The sequence below is a fragment of the Theileria equi genome, chromosome 1 (assembly GCF_000342415.1).
Source record: "Theileria equi strain WA chromosome 1, complete sequence".
Taxonomy (NCBI): Eukaryota; Apicomplexa; class Aconoidasida; order Piroplasmida; family Theileriidae; genus Theileria; species Theileria equi.
The window spans coordinates 1,166,107-1,185,384 of record NC_021366.1 but is presented as its reverse complement, the minus strand read 5'-3'; the positions used below and the strand labels follow the sequence as shown (position 1 = coordinate 1,185,384).

The 19,278-nt window shown below is 43.2% G+C and overlaps 13 protein-coding genes across 13 annotated transcripts; 4 read left to right on the top strand and 9 right to left on the bottom strand.

The window, feature by feature from the left end:
- Nucleotides 1-204: 204 nt before the first annotated feature.
- On the top strand, nt 205-771 carry BEWA_023400 (signal peptide-containing protein; the record flags this gene model as incomplete). Its single annotated transcript, XM_004829100.1, has 1 exon — nt 205-771. The coding sequence occupies one exon, from the start codon at nt 205-207 to the stop codon at nt 769-771; it is 567 nt and encodes a 188-aa protein (XP_004829157.1).
- Nucleotides 772-783: 12 nt separating this feature from the next.
- On the top strand, nt 784-1,584 carry BEWA_023390 (uncharacterized protein). Its single transcript, XM_004829099.1, has one exon. It carries the CDS (start codon nt 991-993, stop codon nt 1,576-1,578), a length of 588 nt encoding a protein of 195 aa, XP_004829156.1. The 5' UTR covers nt 784-990; the 3' UTR covers nt 1,579-1,584.
- An 899-nt stretch (nt 1,585-2,483) lies between these two features.
- BEWA_023380 (nucleolar protein Nop5, putative) lies at nt 2,484-3,907 on the bottom strand (the record flags this gene model as incomplete). The annotated part of the gene is made up of 2 exons (XM_004829098.1): nt 3,757-3,907; nt 2,484-3,663 (listed from the first exon to the last, which is right to left on the bottom strand). The coding sequence occupies exons 1-2, from the start codon at nt 3,879-3,881 to the stop codon at nt 2,484-2,486; spliced, it is 1,305 nt and encodes a 434-aa protein (XP_004829155.1). The 5' UTR covers nt 3,882-3,907.
- Nucleotides 3,908-3,986: 79 nt separating this feature from the next.
- BEWA_023370 (hypothetical protein) lies at nt 3,987-4,903 on the top strand. The gene has a single exon (XM_004829097.1). It carries the CDS (start codon nt 4,092-4,094, stop codon nt 4,890-4,892), a length of 801 nt encoding a protein of 266 aa, XP_004829154.1. The 5' UTR covers nt 3,987-4,091; the 3' UTR covers nt 4,893-4,903.
- A 38-nt stretch (nt 4,904-4,941) lies between these two features.
- On the bottom strand, nt 4,942-6,339 carry BEWA_023360 (RNA lariat debranching enzyme, putative; the record flags this gene model as incomplete). The annotated part of the gene is made up of 5 exons (XM_004829096.1): nt 6,272-6,339; nt 5,954-6,228; nt 5,705-5,912; nt 5,211-5,671; nt 4,942-5,176 (listed from the first exon to the last, which is right to left on the bottom strand). Exons 1-5 carry the CDS (start codon nt 6,275-6,277, stop codon nt 4,942-4,944), a joined length of 1,185 nt encoding a protein of 394 aa, XP_004829153.1. The 5' UTR covers nt 6,278-6,339.
- A 178-nt stretch (nt 6,340-6,517) lies between these two features.
- On the bottom strand, nt 6,518-8,407 carry BEWA_023350 (hypothetical protein; the record flags this gene model as incomplete). Its single annotated transcript, XM_004829095.1, has 1 exon — nt 6,518-8,407. The coding sequence occupies one exon, from the start codon at nt 8,405-8,407 to the stop codon at nt 6,944-6,946; it is 1,464 nt and encodes a 487-aa protein (XP_004829152.1). The 3' UTR covers nt 6,518-6,943.
- Nucleotides 8,408-8,595: 188 nt separating this feature from the next.
- On the top strand, nt 8,596-9,545 carry BEWA_023340 (hypothetical protein). The gene is made up of 3 exons (XM_004829094.1): nt 8,596-8,798; nt 8,876-9,021; nt 9,061-9,545. Exons 1-3 carry the CDS (start codon nt 8,653-8,655, stop codon nt 9,513-9,515), a joined length of 747 nt encoding a protein of 248 aa, XP_004829151.1. The 5' UTR covers nt 8,596-8,652; the 3' UTR covers nt 9,516-9,545.
- Nucleotides 9,546-9,691: 146 nt separating this feature from the next.
- On the bottom strand, nt 9,692-10,618 carry BEWA_023330 (hypothetical protein; the record flags this gene model as incomplete). Its single annotated transcript, XM_004829093.1, has 1 exon — nt 9,692-10,618. The coding sequence occupies one exon, from the start codon at nt 10,616-10,618 to the stop codon at nt 9,692-9,694; it is 927 nt and encodes a 308-aa protein (XP_004829150.1).
- Nucleotides 10,619-11,740: 1,122 nt separating this feature from the next.
- On the bottom strand, nt 11,741-13,480 carry BEWA_023320 (hypothetical protein; the record flags this gene model as incomplete). Its single annotated transcript, XM_004829092.1, has 1 exon — nt 11,741-13,480. One exon carries the CDS (start codon nt 13,478-13,480, stop codon nt 11,741-11,743), a length of 1,740 nt encoding a protein of 579 aa, XP_004829149.1.
- Nucleotides 13,481-14,167: 687 nt separating this feature from the next.
- On the bottom strand, nt 14,168-15,517 carry BEWA_023310 (hypothetical protein; the record flags this gene model as incomplete). Its single annotated transcript, XM_004829091.1, has 1 exon — nt 14,168-15,517. One exon carries the CDS (start codon nt 15,515-15,517, stop codon nt 14,168-14,170), a length of 1,350 nt encoding a protein of 449 aa, XP_004829148.1.
- An 890-nt stretch (nt 15,518-16,407) lies between these two features.
- On the bottom strand, nt 16,408-16,771 carry BEWA_023300 (hypothetical protein; the record flags this gene model as incomplete). The annotated part of the gene is made up of 2 exons (XM_004829090.1): nt 16,408-16,526; nt 16,561-16,771. 2 exons carry the CDS (start codon nt 16,769-16,771, stop codon nt 16,408-16,410), a joined length of 330 nt encoding a protein of 109 aa, XP_004829147.1.
- Nucleotide 16,772: 1 nt separating this feature from the next.
- On the bottom strand, nt 16,773-17,785 carry BEWA_023290 (NADH-cytochrome B5 reductase, putative; the record flags this gene model as incomplete). The annotated part of the gene is made up of 2 exons (XM_004829089.1): nt 16,773-17,424; nt 17,541-17,785. The coding sequence occupies 2 exons, from the start codon at nt 17,783-17,785 to the stop codon at nt 16,773-16,775; spliced, it is 897 nt and encodes a 298-aa protein (XP_004829146.1).
- Nucleotides 17,786-17,863: 78 nt separating this feature from the next.
- Nucleotides 17,864-18,704, bottom strand: BEWA_023280 (U1 small nuclear ribonucleoprotein 70 kDa, putative; the record flags this gene model as incomplete). The annotated part of the gene is made up of 1 exon (XM_004829088.1): nt 17,864-18,704. Exon 1 carries the CDS (start codon nt 18,527-18,529, stop codon nt 17,864-17,866), a length of 666 nt encoding a protein of 221 aa, XP_004829145.1. The 5' UTR covers nt 18,530-18,704.
- Nucleotides 18,705-19,278: the final 574 nt, after the last annotated feature.

The following is a 19,278-nucleotide window of genomic DNA, read 5'->3' as shown; positions in this document are numbered from 1 at the left end:
AGGAATGGAGACTTTGATGGGCTAATCCCGCACACATTTGTATGAAATTTTCATAATTCCCAGATGAATCTGTCATCTAATCATTGAGCTCTCAAGATTGCGTACAAGTTGCGGATAAAGCCATTTAATGCCAACCTTAGCGTTCCCCATAGCAGTTCCCGTTTATTCTCTGTTCAACAAATTAAGAATGTATTTGGTCTTAAAATGACCATTTTAATCCTTGTTATGGCATATGTTTCGATACTGAGCAATTCAGGGGTTAATTCACGCAATAACAAGAATGTAGCTATAGAGCTGACAAACAAGGGCCCAGCTCGGCCGATTCCGTCGTCATTTGCGGATCCTTACATGACAAAACAGATAAGTGGGCCAGAGGGCTACTCTTTATTCACGTTTACGTGGGATGGGACCTACCACGTGACCTCTGTGACCCTGGATAACGAGCAACTCTTCAAGGGCGAAAATGCGATGGATTTCTCGCACATTCAATCGGTAGACGCGTACTGGAAGGATGATAAGCCTGTGCTCCTGTCATTCTACCAGCCTGGAATCATATTTGGGTCCTTTACCTACTTGAAGCAGGTGGAGGGGAGTCGCTGGGAAAAGGTTGATATTCGGGACTACAGCGACAATAACAGCTACTTTCTGGATAATAATGAAGTAAAGGAGCTCTTGGATGATATTCTGGCCGAGAAGAACGGTGAACCTCCGAAACACAGTCGATTTTCTCTTCCGTCCTACCTGGCGATTCTGTTGCTTTTCCTGGTCTAATGATTTAGAAATGATAGACATTTAGCAAATGATAAGTTTTACACACAGTGTGGCAATATACTGTGCAGTTATTTGTCGCTGAATAGTTGAAGATTATGAGCATTCATTCCTGCATGCACGTATTTACTCCATTTAGCCGTGATTGCCAAGAAATCGTCCCTTCCCCATGAATAGGACCCATTTCCCCATAGGCTTTTATTTTAACATTTTATTTCGGAAATGAAGATTACCTTGATATCACTAGCTTCCTATTTTTACCTCCTGAGGTTTGCCACGTCCATTCAGGGTTTAATACTGGATCTTTCTGTGGAAGAGAATGTGAATGATACGGACCAAATAATTAGTTTTAGTGGCACAACACCCGTTAAAATTGCGGGTGGGTATATGGCGTATACGTATTTTGCAACACCTCCATTTAACGTCAAGAACGTTGTTCATAGGGGCAGTGCCCTCCTGTTGAATGGAAAGCATCTAACTGTGAGCTTTGTGCAAAACATTACTCTGTATTTAAAGGGCGATTTCCCTCTACTGCTGTACTTTTTACAGCCTGGTATCATATATGGGACGTTCATATACTACAAGAATGTCGGAAACGGCAACTGGGCCCATGTGAATGTGTCAAGTTATAGCAAGAATGGGACGAATACCCTGAATAAAACAGAGCTTAACGCTCTGTTGGATGAAATTGCCGAAAATTTGAATATTTCTGAGATGGAACCAAAGGCATCCGAGAAAGATTGGGCCGAAACAACACACTCACTCTCCGCAATTGTAGTTTTATTCTTGTTTCTTTTGTGCAGATTGTAATTTAATAGAAATATTATAATTACTTAAATCTTGCCATTTTATATACGTACCTAGGTATTCTTGTGCATTTCAGGCAGGCATGGGCCAAGGCCCCAATAGCTCTGCATGCAACGGTAAATTTCGCACATTTCCCTTTTAAATAATTCATACTTATTTATTATAGAAAATGGAATGTGAATTTGCGATAAAGTTTGGTAACTAACTGGAAAATAGTCTAGACATTCAAGGTGTTCATGTACAAACATCAAATAATGCTATGGGTGCAACATGTGGTGGATAAATATTGTAAAAGACACGGAACTCAACTTTACACACTTATAGCTAGCTATAACATCCATAAAATCCTCTCTAAGTGGATCTACACACAAAGAGTTGTGGGTCATTTTGTGGCAAATACGATGGGTAGTTTAACAAAACTCCACAAGTTCAAATGCATGGTTATTAACACTTGTATTTTTGGAGGCACATTACCTCAAAATCCCTTAGTTATTAGGTTTACGGACCCTACAAGGATAGCTAACACACACCAATTCCCCACCTTTGGTGGTATTTCACTATACATTATTGTAGTTTTACAATCTATAATATGAAACTTGTCAAATTTTTGTTCTTGCTGTTCGTCTCAGTGCACTCGACGGGTACAGAGACGGAACTCCAAACGGACTCTGCTAGTGGCAATCCTGGTACACCTAAAAAAACTCCAGAAAAACCAACTCCCCCAAAGCCACAGGGTTCTCAAGACTCATTTCTGACGCCCCTTGCTGGTGCTACCGGAACTTTTCTAATGTCGCATGTTATCTTTGCGTCTTTATAATTGTTCCCAGGTCTTGAGCCGGGAAGATTGTATAATTTTTGTCTATGTAACGTACGTGTGTAGACTACCATTTATTAAATCAATGTCAGCTTCATGTCTTTTTCTTCTTGTTATTTTGTTCATTGGATTCCCATGAAGGTCGATAGGGAGTCTTGGATCGCACCTCTTGAATGTGGTTGGATCCTTGGCTGGACAGAATCTGGAGCCTGTTCTCCACATACTTTTTGTTCTCAATAGCGACAGTTGGCGTCTCGTTCTCCTTCAAAGCATCAACCCTAATACAGAGCGCCAACTTGGCTGCCAAAATACGCGATATTTTACCCTTGAGTTTGGGGGTGGATTGACCAACAAGCGAGGCATGGTATATAAGTCCATATTTAGGAGTAGAGGATTTGCTCTTTAGAGCTCTAAATAAGGCCTTCTCAGCTCCTAAAATCTGGATTGTACTTGCGGGATGCTTGGCGAGTGACATTAAAGACCCAGCGTGTGATAGTAGACGTGCACCAATCAACTCACCGACCATGTAGGTCAGATTTGGTGCTAGGACGTTCATGCGATATTTGAGATATTCTTCAAGGTTCCCCCTGTATTCTATAAGTTCCTCTAATCTTACTGCCAGCTCGGTTATAGATTCCAGATCATCCGGAAATATCTCAGATCCCATTGAGATTTCAGCGGCTTGGTGGATCTCGCTGCACAGGTCGGTGGGTAAGATGCTAGCTAGGTCGCTAGTTTTTGCATTTGTCCTTACTCCAATCAACTTTACAACCTTTGCATAAAGCAGGGTGTCGGGGACAATCTTTGTGAGCTCGGGAAAGTGCCATCCATACCACTCCTTGAGGCGCATTCCAAACTTGTTAATTTCGCGATCCAAATCATCGAGCAAGCCAATGGCCTGGACGATCATGATGTCAACCTTGTCAGGGCTAAATTTCAGCCTAAAGCGCGTCAGCGAGTGGGAGAGACTCAGAGCCATAGCGTTGGTATCCTCCTCAGAGAGTCCGCTGACCAGATCATGGAAGTAGAGCCTTATCCCCCTTACGATTTCCAGTGTGTTTGGGTTGTAAATAACCTGTATATTGAGCTTATTCTGGACCTCAACGCCGAGCAGTTTATCGGAGATGGCCACTTCCTCGCGGAGATCGCCCTTTACGATGTTCTTAGTCAAGAACTTCTTCAACCCCTTGCCCAGCTTTGAGTCCATGAGCGCATTCGCCTCCTTGAGCGCGTCGTCGCTGCTCTTGAACTTCATGAACGACTTGAGGGCGACCCTGAGCATGAATATGAGCGTGTTGGCGTGGTTCATCAGACTGGAGGAAGGATAACCAGAGCGGTTTCAGTGCGAGAAGATGGATGAAACTTACGATGACTTGGCCATGGCCGAATCCTCAAAGTAACTAGACACTTGGTCAGCGTTACATTCTAAAATCTTGGAATTTGTCACCTTGAACAGGCCATAACCTGCTGGAGTTTCCAACAAGACCAACATTTTAGCGAATTGGATCTTTGACTGCCTTTGGCCCCGAGGCCACTTGGAATCTTCCCGGTGATGGGGGCGCCGCCGCCGGCCCTGCGGTCGGTCCCAGATCTACACATTCGAGACAATGAGGCACCAGCGGATCGCCATGATGTTGATATAAAATTTGGATCCACTCGAGCCAGCGCATACCGGAATTAGGGCCACCTGGACTGAGAACAGATGGATATCTCGGATGTCGTCGAGTATCTCAAACAGGTAAAGCTAGAAACTGAAAAATTGCCGGATGTGGTTGTGGCTGACGGCCCAGGACGAGAAGATGGTACCAGGAACGAGCTCCAAGACGATGGTAAGACAGCCAAGCAGTTTAACCGTCTAAGGCACATTGATAAGGAGTATGAAAGGCTAGATTCCGGATTCAGGCTAACTGACGCCGAGCTGGAGTACTTTAGGGCCCTGAAAAAGAGCGTGGCCGCCCACGGAATCCAGAGCTCCTTGGCAGATTCTTATCTTTGGAAGTACGCCTCTCAGTTTGGTGACGCGGAGGCGCCTCCGGAGCAGGAGCCTTCGAGTGATTTAGACGTTACGAGCGACGATTCATCGGATGTGCAGCTGGATGAAGAAGACGCTGCGGGGCAAAAGGAAGAGAGTGAATCAGAGAATGGAGTTTGGAATAAAATGTTCCAGAGCAATCCGCCATCTGTATACGAACTCTGCAAAACTGGCGTACATTTTGGAGCCATATACGAGTGCCTTCACACAATAGGCGATCGTATTTGCGAATCTCCCGGTCAACAAATCCCAGAGGTCCTTTTAAAGTGGCTATTCGTCATCCTTTTAATGCTGGACGACTTGCATGCAATGTCAGAATCAGTTTCTTACGAACTTCAGAGAATACGACGCGCTATTTTGCGCAGGTGTACAATAATTAAAGGGTCAGTGGACTCTACTCAGTGTCCAAACGAACTGGCATCATCATATCTACTATCCTCCATAATCGCAATGCACTTTAACCAAAACTAGGTAATCACAAATGTGCAAACAGAACAAGTTAAACATTAATATTATACATTTATTCCCTACGAACAACTCGGTATTTTGTGTTTATGTTGGGGTTGAAAAAGGAATTATCAGGTAAGTTTAGCATGTCCTGGAATTTCTCACGTTGCAATTTTGGATTCTTGTAGTCATTCACATCCCATGAGGGCATCTTGTACACCCTATCTAAAGTACCTATACTCAGAGCTTCAAACCCGAACTTTGCAAATTGTTCGTCGACAAATCTAAAGTCCTCCTCAGTTGGTTTACTGCAATTGCATGTGCAACTGATGAAAAACTCACTTTAGAGTAATCGGAGTGGTCGAGGGGAACGCATTTAGCGGCATCCTGTCCCTATTTGCGACTAGGATTGCGCACCATTCTCTGTCGTAGCACAACACCTTTTCCAGCGTGTAGTCTCCGTTTCTCTTCCTCTTTGCACCCTCTGCGAGTCGTTTGGGTTTAACATCCATAATCTTCAAAAACTGACGGTTCGGCAAGACTTTATCCAGTGCTAAGAAATGAGTGGTTGAACCGTCTTCATGTTTGTATTTTGCTTCATATTTTACATGCAAGTGCCCGGAGAACCAAAAAGTGGGCTGGAGCTTCTCCAACAACTTTCTGGTCTTGGGGTTTCCTAGAATATTGTGGCGCACATCAGAGACAAAATAGGGTTTCACACGCAACAAAGCTTCGAGGTTCCCGTAATGCTCAATTCCAGCCGGCCAATCGTGTGACATGAAAATGTCCAGCTCATTCTCAATCTAGAGGTTTTTATGAGGTATGCAGATACTCACCATGTAAAGTTTCTCGACGTCGAATTCCCTCACATTGTACGCTGACCTCTTGGCATCTTCGCTGTAAGGTCGTTGCTCGTAGTAGCCCTTTGTGTAGTTGTTTTGGTTGTAGATCCCCGAGATTCCGGCAATTCTGAGCCCTGCAATGTTTACTATTCCGGAGTAGCCCAGATAGTAGATGTTAGGGGCGACCCATCCTCCATAGTACCTAAGACACAAGGAATGTGAAGCTGATTTCCGGGGACTTACAGGTGCCTCAGGAGGTCCGGAGCTTCGTGGTTCCCGCCAATGAAGATTGTAAGGACAGGTGCGACCTTTTTTCCATTGTAGTACTGCTTAAAGTCCTTCTGCGCTTTATACTTGAGTGGGCAGATGAGCTCCTTTAAATCCGATTCGTCTCTCACGGCTTGGAAATCGCCACAACAGAGTAGTAGATCAACTTTAATGCCGGTTTGCTGTTCATGGGCCAGTATCGTCTCGTAGATTTTGTCGAGTTCTCCATGGCAGCATCCTTCCACCGCTATCTGCAAGACAAGAGGGTTATCAGTTCTAGACACGCAAACTTACATTCATAGTCCCAACCAGAGCTTAATTTAAGTGTGTATAAGCATAGGAGTGTAGAGTTAATGCACTGCGTGATGCCCGTCTGTGTTCCTCACCCCGATAACGCGTCTTGGCCTTCCAGGAGGGTCGCAATGGAAATCTACCAGAGACGGAGACGCAAAATGGAAAAATGTTTCTATACACAAACATTGACAATATAATGCTATCATGGAGAAGGATCGCAGACCATCTCAACAGCTGCCTAGATGTGAGTTTGCCAACAACTTATACAAATGTTTAGAGTTACATACTCCCAGAATACCGAGTTAGGATCTTTATCATATACTCTATAGCCTTTGCACTGCTAATTCTGCGCGTAGCAACCGGTACGTTCCATGTGTGCCCTCAGAAACTTCAGGACGGCCGATACTCGAGACGGCGTTTGGGATTCTACTCAAAAACCCATGTAAGTTGACCTAAACCCTTGGATTCCTTGCAAATTTGCCTACAGACATTCGGTCCTTCGTCTACTCTGAGAGGGCTCCTTCGCACTTTATCAATGTATCCTATTCGATCTTTTCGCACGTCTTCCCGCTACTCTTCCCCTTCATGGTCACATTTATGTTCGCGCTCTTCTCACCAAACACTGAGACTAGGATAATTTACTAAAACACTACGTGCTAGTATGTCTATGCTTCACTTGTTAGCCTTGCGCTGAAGGGCATTGTAAATAAACTTGCTGGATATAGAGTTTGCATCGGCGTCAAACATGATTTCTGACAGGTCTGGTAGGTCCTCAGTTTCCTGTTCCTCGAGAGCCTTGATATACACATCAATATCCTCGTCTGGGCCTATAATTCTCTCCTTGATGTTGCCATTTCTGTAACTTTGAACTAGGTCGTGCACTTCTTGCGCGCTTTTAATTTCGTAATGGAAGGTATCTCTTATGAGTCCATTGAGTAATATCAAAGCTTCACGTTCTGCGTCTTTGATTTCTTCATTCGAGAAGACCTCAAAGTTTTTAAACTTTCTCTTTCTAATATTTTTAGTGGCTGGAGTCAGTCCACTGGGCCACTCCCACATGCGATTAATCAAGTCGTCTGCAACACTTGTAACGTCATCTTCGTAGACGACCATCATTTGTGATATATCGGCAGATTTAAACAAAAGGTCATTGTTTAGAGTTTTATGTGCTTCTATAATACAAGGTAATTCACCTAAAATCCCATAAAGAGGTTTATCAAGGCCAGAAATTGTTACTTTATACTCTCTGTAATCGTATCTTCCAGTTGGTTCAAACGTTATCCCTGGATCCTCGCTACTTTCTAGTCTAGTCTTTACTAAATTTGCAATATGTTCAGGAAGTCTGAGTATACAATGTTTGTCAGAACACCCTGGGTCGTTGAGATCTTTGGCGGATATATCGGAACCCTGGTAGCGTTTGCTTCCGTAGCGATCAATCACCTTTCCAGTTGAAAATAGGGATTCATCAACGAGCTCATGCGCTGAAAACACACCTCTCCTAGCCAACAAACGGCCTTTAATCAAGTTCTCCCTGTCATTTGTGGGCATAACGAAGTCGACGCCACCAGCCGTCTTTAGATTCCCTTCTGCCTTGCCCTCGGAATCCTCAGGCTCCACCTTTGCAGATTTAACATCAACATCTGTCCGCGACTGATTGGTCTGATCAGCCGATAAACTGGTAAAATCACTGCTTGAGTCGATCGATTTCATGGTATTTTGAGAACCACGACTCTGTGGAAACGCAACTTTCTGAGCCATTGAGCCTTCAGCGTCCGAATTTTTACCAAACAGATTGTCATTTAGCTCAAAATTGTCTGTGTAATCACTGACATTTGTGCCAACTTGGGAGTCTCCCAAATCTTCAGTCAGCACATCCTCCGAGTAATCTTCTGTGCCTCCTTCCAGTTCTTCTATGCGTAAATCAGCTCTTGATTGGTTCAAATCATCAAACATTCCATCAAAGCGACCACTATCTACATCAGTTCGCTTGTAATTCGCCAGGCTATCGCCATTTTCGTCAGTATTTTGACCTGGTTCATCAGAGGATGGAGATTGGATCAAGTTATCGTTTTCATAGTCCTCAATTTCGTTTTCCAACTCATCTGCGAGTTCATCCAAGTCGTCGTAATCGCTCATTGTGGCTCCGGTTTAGTGCTGGGAGAGATGAGCGGTCCCTTTGATAAATGAGCTTTAAAAGTCCTCCTAGCCCTTAGTATCTGCGTCTATACTAATTTAGAGCCCGTACAAATCTCATGTTGCGTAGGAGATTTGTGAAATATGGAAAATAAACTCTTCCGACGTCGTACACTACACAGTCGCCATTTACTATATATTTGCCTCTGTCCGACGCAGGTGTATAGTATGCGTGAATAACATGTAGGATGCCGCAGATTATCATCGATAATGTAGGTATACCTTTTTTGAGACTGACCCTTTTGGGTCCGAACTTTTCCGGCAAGACGTTTCTGGCGAACGCTCTCCTGAATAACATGTTGCCGCCAGTTTACAGACACACCAAACTTCCGGAGTACGTTGAATGTATGCAGGTCATCTGCTGGCTCTACACAGAACCCATGCATATGCCCTTTACATTTACTGTTGCAGGATATACTACTATCTACACCGACTCTCAAGCGACAATCCGCTTACAAATGAAGCATATGACGATGTAAACTCGTTCATGTTTGAGATTGAAGATACAACCACGGATACAGACCTTTTCTCCTTCATAGACATGAAGAGCTTTCAATGTGAGTTTTAGCCACCCCGTCCACACTAAGGATATGCAGACCCATATGATGAAGAATGCAAGGTTTACATTCCCTTTAGCAGCTACAATCCTCCAAAGATCCCCCTGAAGGCCGACGATGAATACGTTCCAACGTCTCAGAGGAGAATGTCGTTCTTGGTGCTCTTTGACGCAACCTCTAGGGAGTCTTATCTAAATGCAATTTCAATCATAGAAGTACTGCTTAGCCGCAGCAGTATAGGAGTGATGGAGCCCATTGTTGCTCTCGTAGCCAACAAGGTTGATTTGTTGGACGTCTCCTTTATGAACAGAGATACTTTTGGAAATACAATCGACGTGCTCTCTGAAGCTGAGAGATATTCTCAGAGCAAGACCATCCCATTTTATAGAATTTCTGCGCTTACCAAAAAGAATGTCAACACTATGATCAAGGAAATTGCCTACTTGATTTATGGCAATGTAAGACTCTGGGAACTGGTGTTGAACGATGACTAGACTATCATTTAAATGTACAATTAAGATTTAATATTGCCGCATATCACTTGATTAATACTATTTTCAAATTTGAGTTTGTGATGTTATTCTTTATTAGAACCGAGTGTGTAATTTAAAATTTCTGATTGTGCCAATGACATATAAACTTGCGTGAATACCGTTAAAGCCTTTTTATTTCAAGATACTTGCTCATATCCGGACAAAGACATCATTTTCCTCATTTCCATTTCCTTAACTATTGTCCTAAAACCCTCATCTTCAAGGTGTACCCAAAGACCATTTTGTTTTTCAAAACATTTGAGACTGCTTTCCTCCATGTTGTAAAGATCGAAAACTACAAGGAATGGATTGCCATTCCTATAATATACATCACAGGAGTGACATCTTAGGAAAAAATCTCCAATCCATATAGCCTTCGCTCCATCTGAAACTGAAGTAATACAGAGCTCTCTCCTTGTAATGTATGAAACCACCTCTGTACCATGTATTGTAGATCTTCTTACTCTATACATGGGTGTCTCCTTCTCACTTGCAATATCAAGATTACACTGTTTATCCCCTATTATTGTTCTTGGAGCAAGTCCCAGGATTTTATCCAAATACTTCTTCTTTGACATCCTCCAAGAAAAACGCTTCTTCTTAAAGAAAAGGGGATCCAAACCTGATGGTGTATCCCTAGCAATGAGCAACATTTTGGGTTTATTTTTCTTTAAATACAATATACAATAGACATACTTTTCATCTTCATTTTCTTTCCATATTAGACGGCCAGAATCCTCAACTCGCGTTATTCTATTTCCTTCTTTCGGAATCAACATCCTGGAGGCTATAAAGCGATGAGGACTCTCATACACTGTGCATATTGATGGATCAGGTCTTCTTATATTCAAAACAGAAAAATCTGAATATTGGGATATTCCTGGAGAACTTATAGAACTTATACTCGTATCCTCCGTAGAGTCCTCTGCAATACTTTCTGCAACCATGTCCCTGTACTTTTCTTTGAATTCACTATTTGTAATGGGAAACCATTCATTAAATCTTTTCTCAAAGCAATATGAGGAATCTTCTCTTTGCAGTGTTTTTAGTTTAAGAAGACTCATTTCCCCTTTGGATTCCATACTGGCAGACATACATTTTTCTTCCTCTTGGGCGATCCATATTGTCTTGTTACCCTCCACGACTGTTGAAAAATACTCATTCCTCTCTGGAGAAAAGTAAACATAGATTATCCCATTTGCGTACACTGAATTTGAGTCGTTAATGTTAGAGGGTGAAATGTCGAGGATGTAGTCGTATGAAGAGGGGTCATCCTCATTTCCGCATCGACAGAGTTGATAGATACAAATAGAGAAAAAAAGTGAGGTCAATCCCATCACACATATCCTTACAAATACTCGTGCCGAAATTTCCAAAAATTCAAGTACAGAAAACGTACAACAGTAAAATAGAGATCCCGGAGATTTTGGTATGCAATATAAAATTTAACATCTACGTGGGACCAGCAGAGACGTAGATGTGTGTATTACTGGTGCATGCACAAGGTTCACTCTGTGGCACATGACAAGACAGAAAGTCAGGATTCTTCCAGAGTAGGGTAGATGTGGTTGATCTAAAAATTTAAAAGAGTAAGTTGTTTTGTAAACGTTTCAGTCATAATTTCATGTATGCATTAGTGCGTCATAAATCATCTAGAGTGCCGTGGATGGAGTAGTAGACTCTTCACTATCTCTTGTCAGACCTCAAGAGATCAAAATTATTTGTATTTTGAGTGTTTAGGCTATCTTATGATAAAATGGTAGTCTCTTTAGGTGTGAAAATGTCGAAGTGATGAGTTATGGGTGACTCTTTGCTTTCTTCTTATAGAGACTAACTGGTTAAACGGCGACTTCATTATCCCAAGATGGAAGTTTTCCAATGCAAATTGTGGATCAGACGTAGAATAATCCGTTAAGTTCCCGGTACTAAAGATATTGTGCCCTCATCAAATAGTCGTTCCTCTGGCTCTTGACAATGACTCCATTATAGGCCTTTGCTCAGATCCTAGGAGGACATATACTAGCAAACTTGATGGACTATAGACAGGTAGCACTCATCATTATGTCTGTGAATGTAAAGAGACTACCATTAGTTGAGCATGCACATTTTAGTGGGGTCTGGATCGTGAAGTCATAGCGACGAAAGAAAGACAAGAGCTCTTGACGTCCTTCTAACGACTCATCCCATCAAAGAAGAACGTATCTAGATGTGAGTCTCCTATAGAAGTATCTAAAATGCTCAGTTAGCCTACTATACATAAAAATCATCAGCGCTGTGCACATGACCAAGATTATAGTTTGATCCCTCCATAGACTGAGACTAACACCAGCTCCGGTAACCATGGCATCATGAACAATTTCCGTCTTATTTCCTGTATCCTTTACAGATGGAATTGTCCCAGTAGGCTCAGGTTCTTCAGTAGATTTTTCAGGAGCGCTAGGAGTAACAAAGGTAGGAAGAGGAACTGTTTTAACCTCAGTGGTGGTTTCAGAAGGTTGGCTGGCATCAGAAACCGGTTCTGTATCTACCTCTAAATTCCCTCCTATTCCACAAAGAGCTTCTTCAATCTCCTCTTTATCGGAGTCACCTGGAGCGCTTCTCTTCAGAGTAGTTTCTTCTCGCCATTCATTATTATGTCCTGTATTTTCATACCACATTCCTCCCTTTAAAACATCAAAGTATACCAGAATTGGGTCATTTGAACCACTGCAAGATTCAGCAAAAAATACAATAACACTTTTAACATCCCATACGGATGTAACAACCTCACCCTTTGTTAATCCATAAAGTTTTTGTTCTTCATCTCCAATATTAAGGCCTGTTACGGTGAAAGTACCTTCTCCATAGGTGTGTACTTTGGCTGTGTATTTAGATGATAGATTGATTGGGTAGTTTTTGACCTCTATTTTCCCTTTGGGGTCCACACTTCCCTTGTTTACATATCCTTCTTGCGAGGAAAGATCTATTACTACCGGACGGATGAGTTGACATTTAAGTTTTTCCAGTTCCTTTTCTAGGGGCTCGTCTTTGAGTGGTTTTAGACTTTCTATAAGGGTAAAAAACCTCCATCTAGTGTTGTCTCCCTGGATATACTCGTTTACAAAATGAGCTGCTGTATCTTTAGCTTTAGTGTTACCTTTATTAGGCATTTGCATCATCAATGGCCTTTTACGATCTTTGTCCTCATTCCAGTAGTAAACTGTAAGATTAGGAGCGAATATACGAAGATCGAATGGTTTATACTCCTCACTGGTGGAGTTTTTGTAAACAAGGATCTCATCATCATATGTAGCAGTTTTAATGTTAGATTTATACTTGTGTTTGTACTCTGTATATCCATTAGCAAAGCTTGTCCTAGAAACTGTGACTTTGGTATCTTCACCGTGGCAAAGTGGACAATAGTGAGTACCTTCATCACACTTAATATCAACACGATGGAGATTATAGAGTTGACAAGTGAGGTCATTCAACTTCTTTTCCAAATCCTTAGTACAATTACCAGGATCATCTGTGGGAAAATGATGTGTCATCTTTTTAGGAATTTGCCTCCATGACAGGTTATCTCCGTTCTTACCCATGTTTTCATACCATACATAACCATGTTCCCAAGCATCCTTAACCCTCAAGAGGAGAGGTCTCATGACATTCTCTGGATAGTTATCGTAAGTTTTGTTGTAATACGTGACCACATCGGTTACACCACTTTCAAGCGATTTAGCTTTTCCTTTATCATCATGAAAATTGAGATCTTTATTGTCGTATGTGACTTTTTTAATATAGGTAATAGAGTGGTAGAACTGTTGGTAATATTCGTATTTTGTACAAACTGGACCTTTGCGCACATTAAGTCCGGAACTATCTCGATAAAATTTTCCAGCTTCAACAGCATCTGGACGTTTTTTCTCTATCTCTACAGTTAGAACCATTGTTATTCAACTCAATTTTCAACCTATTAAGCAGTTTTAATCGTGTTAACAGAGCACAAGGGTTTTAAACTTCAAACATTAAATTAGACTGCCCTTGGTGTAGGGTTTCTTTCTCTCTACCAAAAGGTAAGTTTGTGACGTCCCAGATTTTGTTGCATGCATAAGAGAATCTAATCAAAAATCTAGGAATGTACTCTTTGGATAGCTTCCAATACTTTTATTTCCAGATTTCAGTAAAATATCCCCAGGTTTACAGTTTGGAGATGATCCCATGAATGGAGCAGAGCGCATTGAACAGTTACCATCCGTTTCACCTAGAACATACATGCTGGATGGAATGAAATAAAGAACTTCTCCGAGTCCACTATAGGATTCGCATTTGGACAAATGGTTTACGAGTTTCTAAACGTTTTACCTGTGCATGTATTCGTGTATGGATGAATTTATCAGATTCCGCTTCATTTTTAGAAGCTAAGCAAACTTTACGTGATTAAAAATAGATTTTTGCTAGATATTACAGAGTTCAAAATAACTCATGACTTCATTTTAGAAGCCTGGCAGGTTTTACTGCGGTTTACAGGATTGGAAATAGGCCTTTGCTGAATTAGAGTTTAAAGTTAGCCTTTGCCGACAATTAAATGTTTGAAATCAGTCTTTGCTGAGTATTCGAGTGAATATCTACCGCATTTAAGCGGTCTGAGCTATAATATTGAGGATGAGTTCCTCAGTCACGTTAGAGGCACAGAGTGAGACCGCCGTAAAGACGTATTCCAACACCATCGAGACGTCGTTTACAGTGTTGTTCATCTCGATGATCTCGTCTGAAACTATCTTGTTGCCCTCCTCGTCGACCTGAATGTTGTAGTACTCTAGAATAGGGTTGCACCCATTGAGTGCCCTTCCATACAAGTAGCCGTCGACAAAACACGTAACCACTGTGATGAAGAAGATCGCTTCTGCGGACTTCACAAACTCATAGTCACCCTGGCATCTGGCCCACAGTGTGAATGCACAGGTCGCCAGAGCAAGGACACCTGCAACGTACAGGTGGAGGTCCCTGAAAAACAAAAACGAGATGTGGGACTGAGACTCCTTCCTGCCAGACGGGTCTACCGTCTCATCAACAGTGGATGAGTATAAAATGCCGATAACGTCCATCAAGGTGAATGTCAGAGATATCACCAACTTTGCAGTGTGAGAGATGTCAAAGAGGAAGGGGATCAAACAGGGAAAGAAAAATGCAACTATGAAGCTTGTCAGTCCAAATAACATCACCCTTGAGTAGTAAAACCTGATGTGAGACGCCACTCTCAGAAACTGAGTGAACCTCGAGAACTCGCCCCGGGTACTGACAACACTCTCCTCTGAACCTCTGGAACTGTACTTGAAGTACAATACAGTGGCCCAGATCAACCCTATGATGGTGAGTACCGTTTGGAACAAGTGACACAAGGCCAAACAGAGTCTGATGCTGGACGTGGTCTCCAAACCCACCAAATGCTCCACCAGGTACTGAAAACAACCCAGGACAATGTCAGAGGCCGGGTAACCAGCAGACAAAATGGAGATTGTGGAGTTCAGAAAGAACCTCGATATGACGAATGTACACGACTTGAGAGTGAATCCTTCCAGTGCGCCGTAAACTGCGTAGCAAATGATGAACGCATTGCGAGCTCCGACACCTTCTCCAAACACTCCAATCAACACCAGTGATATCTGGAGTGGCACAAACAACCATCCGAATACCAACATGGATTTGAAGTCCAAATGCAGTGTGAAGGAGGCGAGTAGGAATGCAGCCAACCCAGACGCAAAGTAGGAAAAGTTGCACTTGTTAGCAAAGTTGTCACACTCAAACAGAGTCTCAGTGAGAAGACTCGTGTTCAGATTAGCCGCCAATGCAAACCCTATGAAGAAGAACATGTACCTGTGGTATTTGTCGATCATCCGCCTCGTCTCCAGGTCCTTCGCAGGTTCCAGTGCAGGAAGAGTCCTCAACCCGGAAGACAACTTCCTCACTCCGGAACTCCACAACATCTTCAACAACTATGGCGTAACCGCAGTAAACGGTGTTCTGGCTCCGTAATGTCCTCTCCTAGCCAGATGCTCGTAAGGTTCATCTCGGCGGAACGCAAAAGCCTTGGTGGAGGAAGAACTAAAGGCACAGCACTCCAACCCCCTCGGAGACTTCCATCACAAATGTCAAGTAAAGATACTATCAGACGACATACTTCCAGAGTTAAAGTGTTTACTGTAGGAAGAAGATGAAGAATTCAACAGCCCCACCGGTGCTTAAGACAACTAGAGTTTACTCTCTAATTCACTAGTACTCTGGCAACTAGACACGGCATCAGTACCGATGAAAATACGTGGTCTTTTGTCTCTCAGGAGTGTTCCAGAGAGAGTCCCTACTACTCCAAAGTGGACAGACTCACAGGAAGAGTAATGGTCACCTTCCGGTTTGTAGACACACCCAGCCTTGACCTACTATCCAAAAGTACATTTATACATCATTATCCCTGTCTATTTTGCTTATGTATACGTCTATAGGTACTACTCAGTCAATGGTTCACCACAACTCTCTCCAGAACATAACCAATGGATTCACTGGATGGAGGTTGTGTGGCTGCAATCCGGAATTAACCCATGAAAATTGCCATATCTGGTCTAACACTTTGCCATCACATTCGTGGCATCTCAGGTCACCTCTCCTCCAGACACTGGTATGGTATATGAGATTCTAACATAATCCTTTCACCATCTTTGGAGCGTCATTGAAATTGATTAGCAATCATGTAACACCTTATAGAAAGGATAAAGTAGGAACAACTCGACAAGACAAACGAATGAATAAATTTCCACAGCTTGTCATTGAAAAGTTATCTCCTTGGCGTGACAAATAGATGCCAATATGTATAATTGTGCGATTATTTTCTCCACTTGAGATGTTTGGTTTCCTTTTCGAATCCTGGCTTTAATAGTCTCCAGACGTTTTCCTCTCTGTTGTGGAATCTCGTGGTACCCAGTTTACTATTTACGCTTGTACCTATTAACAGCGTTGCTTCCATAGAAAAACATACCTGTCGATGACAAGACTGGTTTATTTGCAAGTGATTGTGCGATTTTTAGTACAGGAACAATCCTTGAGAGCAAACTTGCAGCTCTAACAGCGACCTCTAGGCTCCTTTTGGAGTTATCTACACCGTCATGTAGAATATGCTGAGAGAGACGCAGTTTGACGAGCTTTGCCAAGACGGTGGATTTTACAATGCACTTTGTTAGTCTACTCATTTTATATTACGTGGGAGTTTGTAAAGTTTAAACTGGCGAGCAGCTCTTTGACTAAATCACAAAACTTTGGAGGTCCACAGTATAAAGTTACGGATTTTTCAGCCACTTCCAGGACCTCTGAAATTATCTCCTTGTTTATAATGCACCTTGAAATGCTGGGTGAATCCGCAATGCTTCCAGATTCAGAGTAGTCTTTGCGTGAATAGACGAGATATCTGACTCTTATGTTTGAATTGGAGCAGGTCAAAGTATCGAAAAGCTCCTTTAGCATAATCTCCTCAATGGACCGATTGCAGTATATGAGATTAACAGACACAGGTGTATTTTGGTAGTGTGTTAGTAGTCTAACAAAAGGTGTTATCCCTGTACCAGCGGCTATTAGATTCAGAACTTTGTATTCAAGACGTCTTCCCAGCACCCTAATCACAGCCTCTTCAACGAGCCTGTACTTTGGCTTCCAGGGTATCACTTTGAGGCTATCCTGGACCTCTAGTTTGTCCAGAAACCTTGTAAATTTGCCACCGTCTGGGAACTCTTCACACGGACCGTATATTCGAATGAGAAAGTGTATTTGTCTCTTTGCAGCATCAATGTAAATTGGCGTGTACTTTCGCTTCACCTCCTTTTCGCCATTTTCCAGCTTTACCGCGTTCCTGTAGAGTTTTATGGGATGAATAGCAAATGTGTGACGTCAGCAGCTCTGCATCAAGCAGGAATCGCAGACTAGACGGGAGCAAAACGAGACGCTGGCGCCAGAATGAAAACTAACCAGAACCCCGGGGTCGCCGACTCTAAAAGATGTCCAGAGAATAGAAAATGCCCAAAAGCACCGACTTCAACGGCGCCTTTGATCTCTTGAGGGTAGCCAAAGACAAACAGATGGGCAGTTGGTGAGACCCTTGTCCTTTTGACGAGTTTAATCTCACAAATTTCGTTATTTGTGGAGCAATCTCTGCCGATATATCCAGCCTCCTTCTCCAGATAAAGGTTGAGGTCTAGAGGCTCATAGTACATATTTAGTGACCTCTGGAGGCACTCTACCAGCCACTGTGCGCAGATATGAGTACTTAGCTACAAGTTACAGGAATGAATTTAGTTAGCGTCTGGGTTCAGAGGCTTTCCGTCGTAGAACTTTGGCGGAGCCCCTCTGGACGGACCCTTTCCTCCTCCCAGTCTCCTCGGGAGCCAACCCTCGACGGTTCTCGCTCTCTCAACGTCCACAACTACTCTCCTGCCGGAGATTTTCCTGCCGTCTGCCCTCTTGTAGGCGGCGACCATGTCCCTCTCGGAGTCGAATTCGATGAAAGCATAGCCTCTCGGCTTGTTGTCTTGATCGTATATCATTCTTATGCGACGGATCCTGCCGTAAACTTCAAACTCTTTCCACAGCTGTCGTTCTGTGACCTCGTATGCGATATTTGAGACGAACAAAGTCTTGTAAGGGTCATGTGTGAGGAACGGCGTAGAAGAGCCGCGAGCTAAACGGGGGTCGTAGTTCGGATCGTACTTTTCAATCCTCTTTTTCAGGTCCTGCATATGCTCTGTGAGCCTCTTCCTCTTCTTTCTGTCCCTCCTCATCTTGGGGGTTTCAAACGGTACCACCTGCGGTCGTTCTTCGTCCTTTGTTAGGAAGGATGTGAAATCCGATAGGCCGTCGATCTTGCGCTTTGGTTTCTCCGGCATGGGCTCAACGTACTCGAGTGGAGGACGGGCCTGAAAAAGCACCAGGAGGTGCGGAGGCATTCCCAGAGCCGACATTTCCGCTTATTCAGTCTCTTAATGTACCATCAACTTGCTCTTATCCAGCGCTCTGCCGTCTAGAGGCCTACTGACGTCGATAGCATAAATGGTCCACAAACTCGTGTTCAAGGCACTACCCTCCGCTCTGCCTTTGGAAATATTTGCGATTAAAACTGACGGTCCGTTTAAACTGAAAAATGTCGAGTGACTGTGGCCTCTGGCACTCCATGGGGAGCGATTGTCCCAATCCCCGGAAAAGGGGCGAGAATCACTACACATTTAGAGTAAAAATCCCCTGGCACAAACGGATTGACAATGTACTGGTGACCAGGCTGCACAACGCACTCGTTTACCTTGGATTCCACTCGTCTGTGTGAACGGACAGAAGATTTGCGTATCGCACAAAGATCCCATTGTAATGGTAGTCTGAATGATGCATCTGGTACTTCTTCTGGTAGCCTACTTCCTTGTACCCCTGGCTTCTTCCAGGCTTATACACCCGAGGCCTACCGGCGTAAGTTTTCCTCCTAGAGATACGCAACGCACAGGGGCTAGTAATGTCGTACAGGGACCCCGGAAGTGAGAGGAAGTTCGAGGAAGATGGCAGGAGCATGTCTACAGGTGCTAGGAATAGGAACATTTGCCTAGGAGATTCCGCAGGTACGTCGATATTTACGCTGTCATCCTTCTCGTTTAGATCTCCCTGGAAACTCCACACCTAACGAGAATGTTAGTCTGCAAAAAGCAGCCAAGCGTGCGTCCAAAGG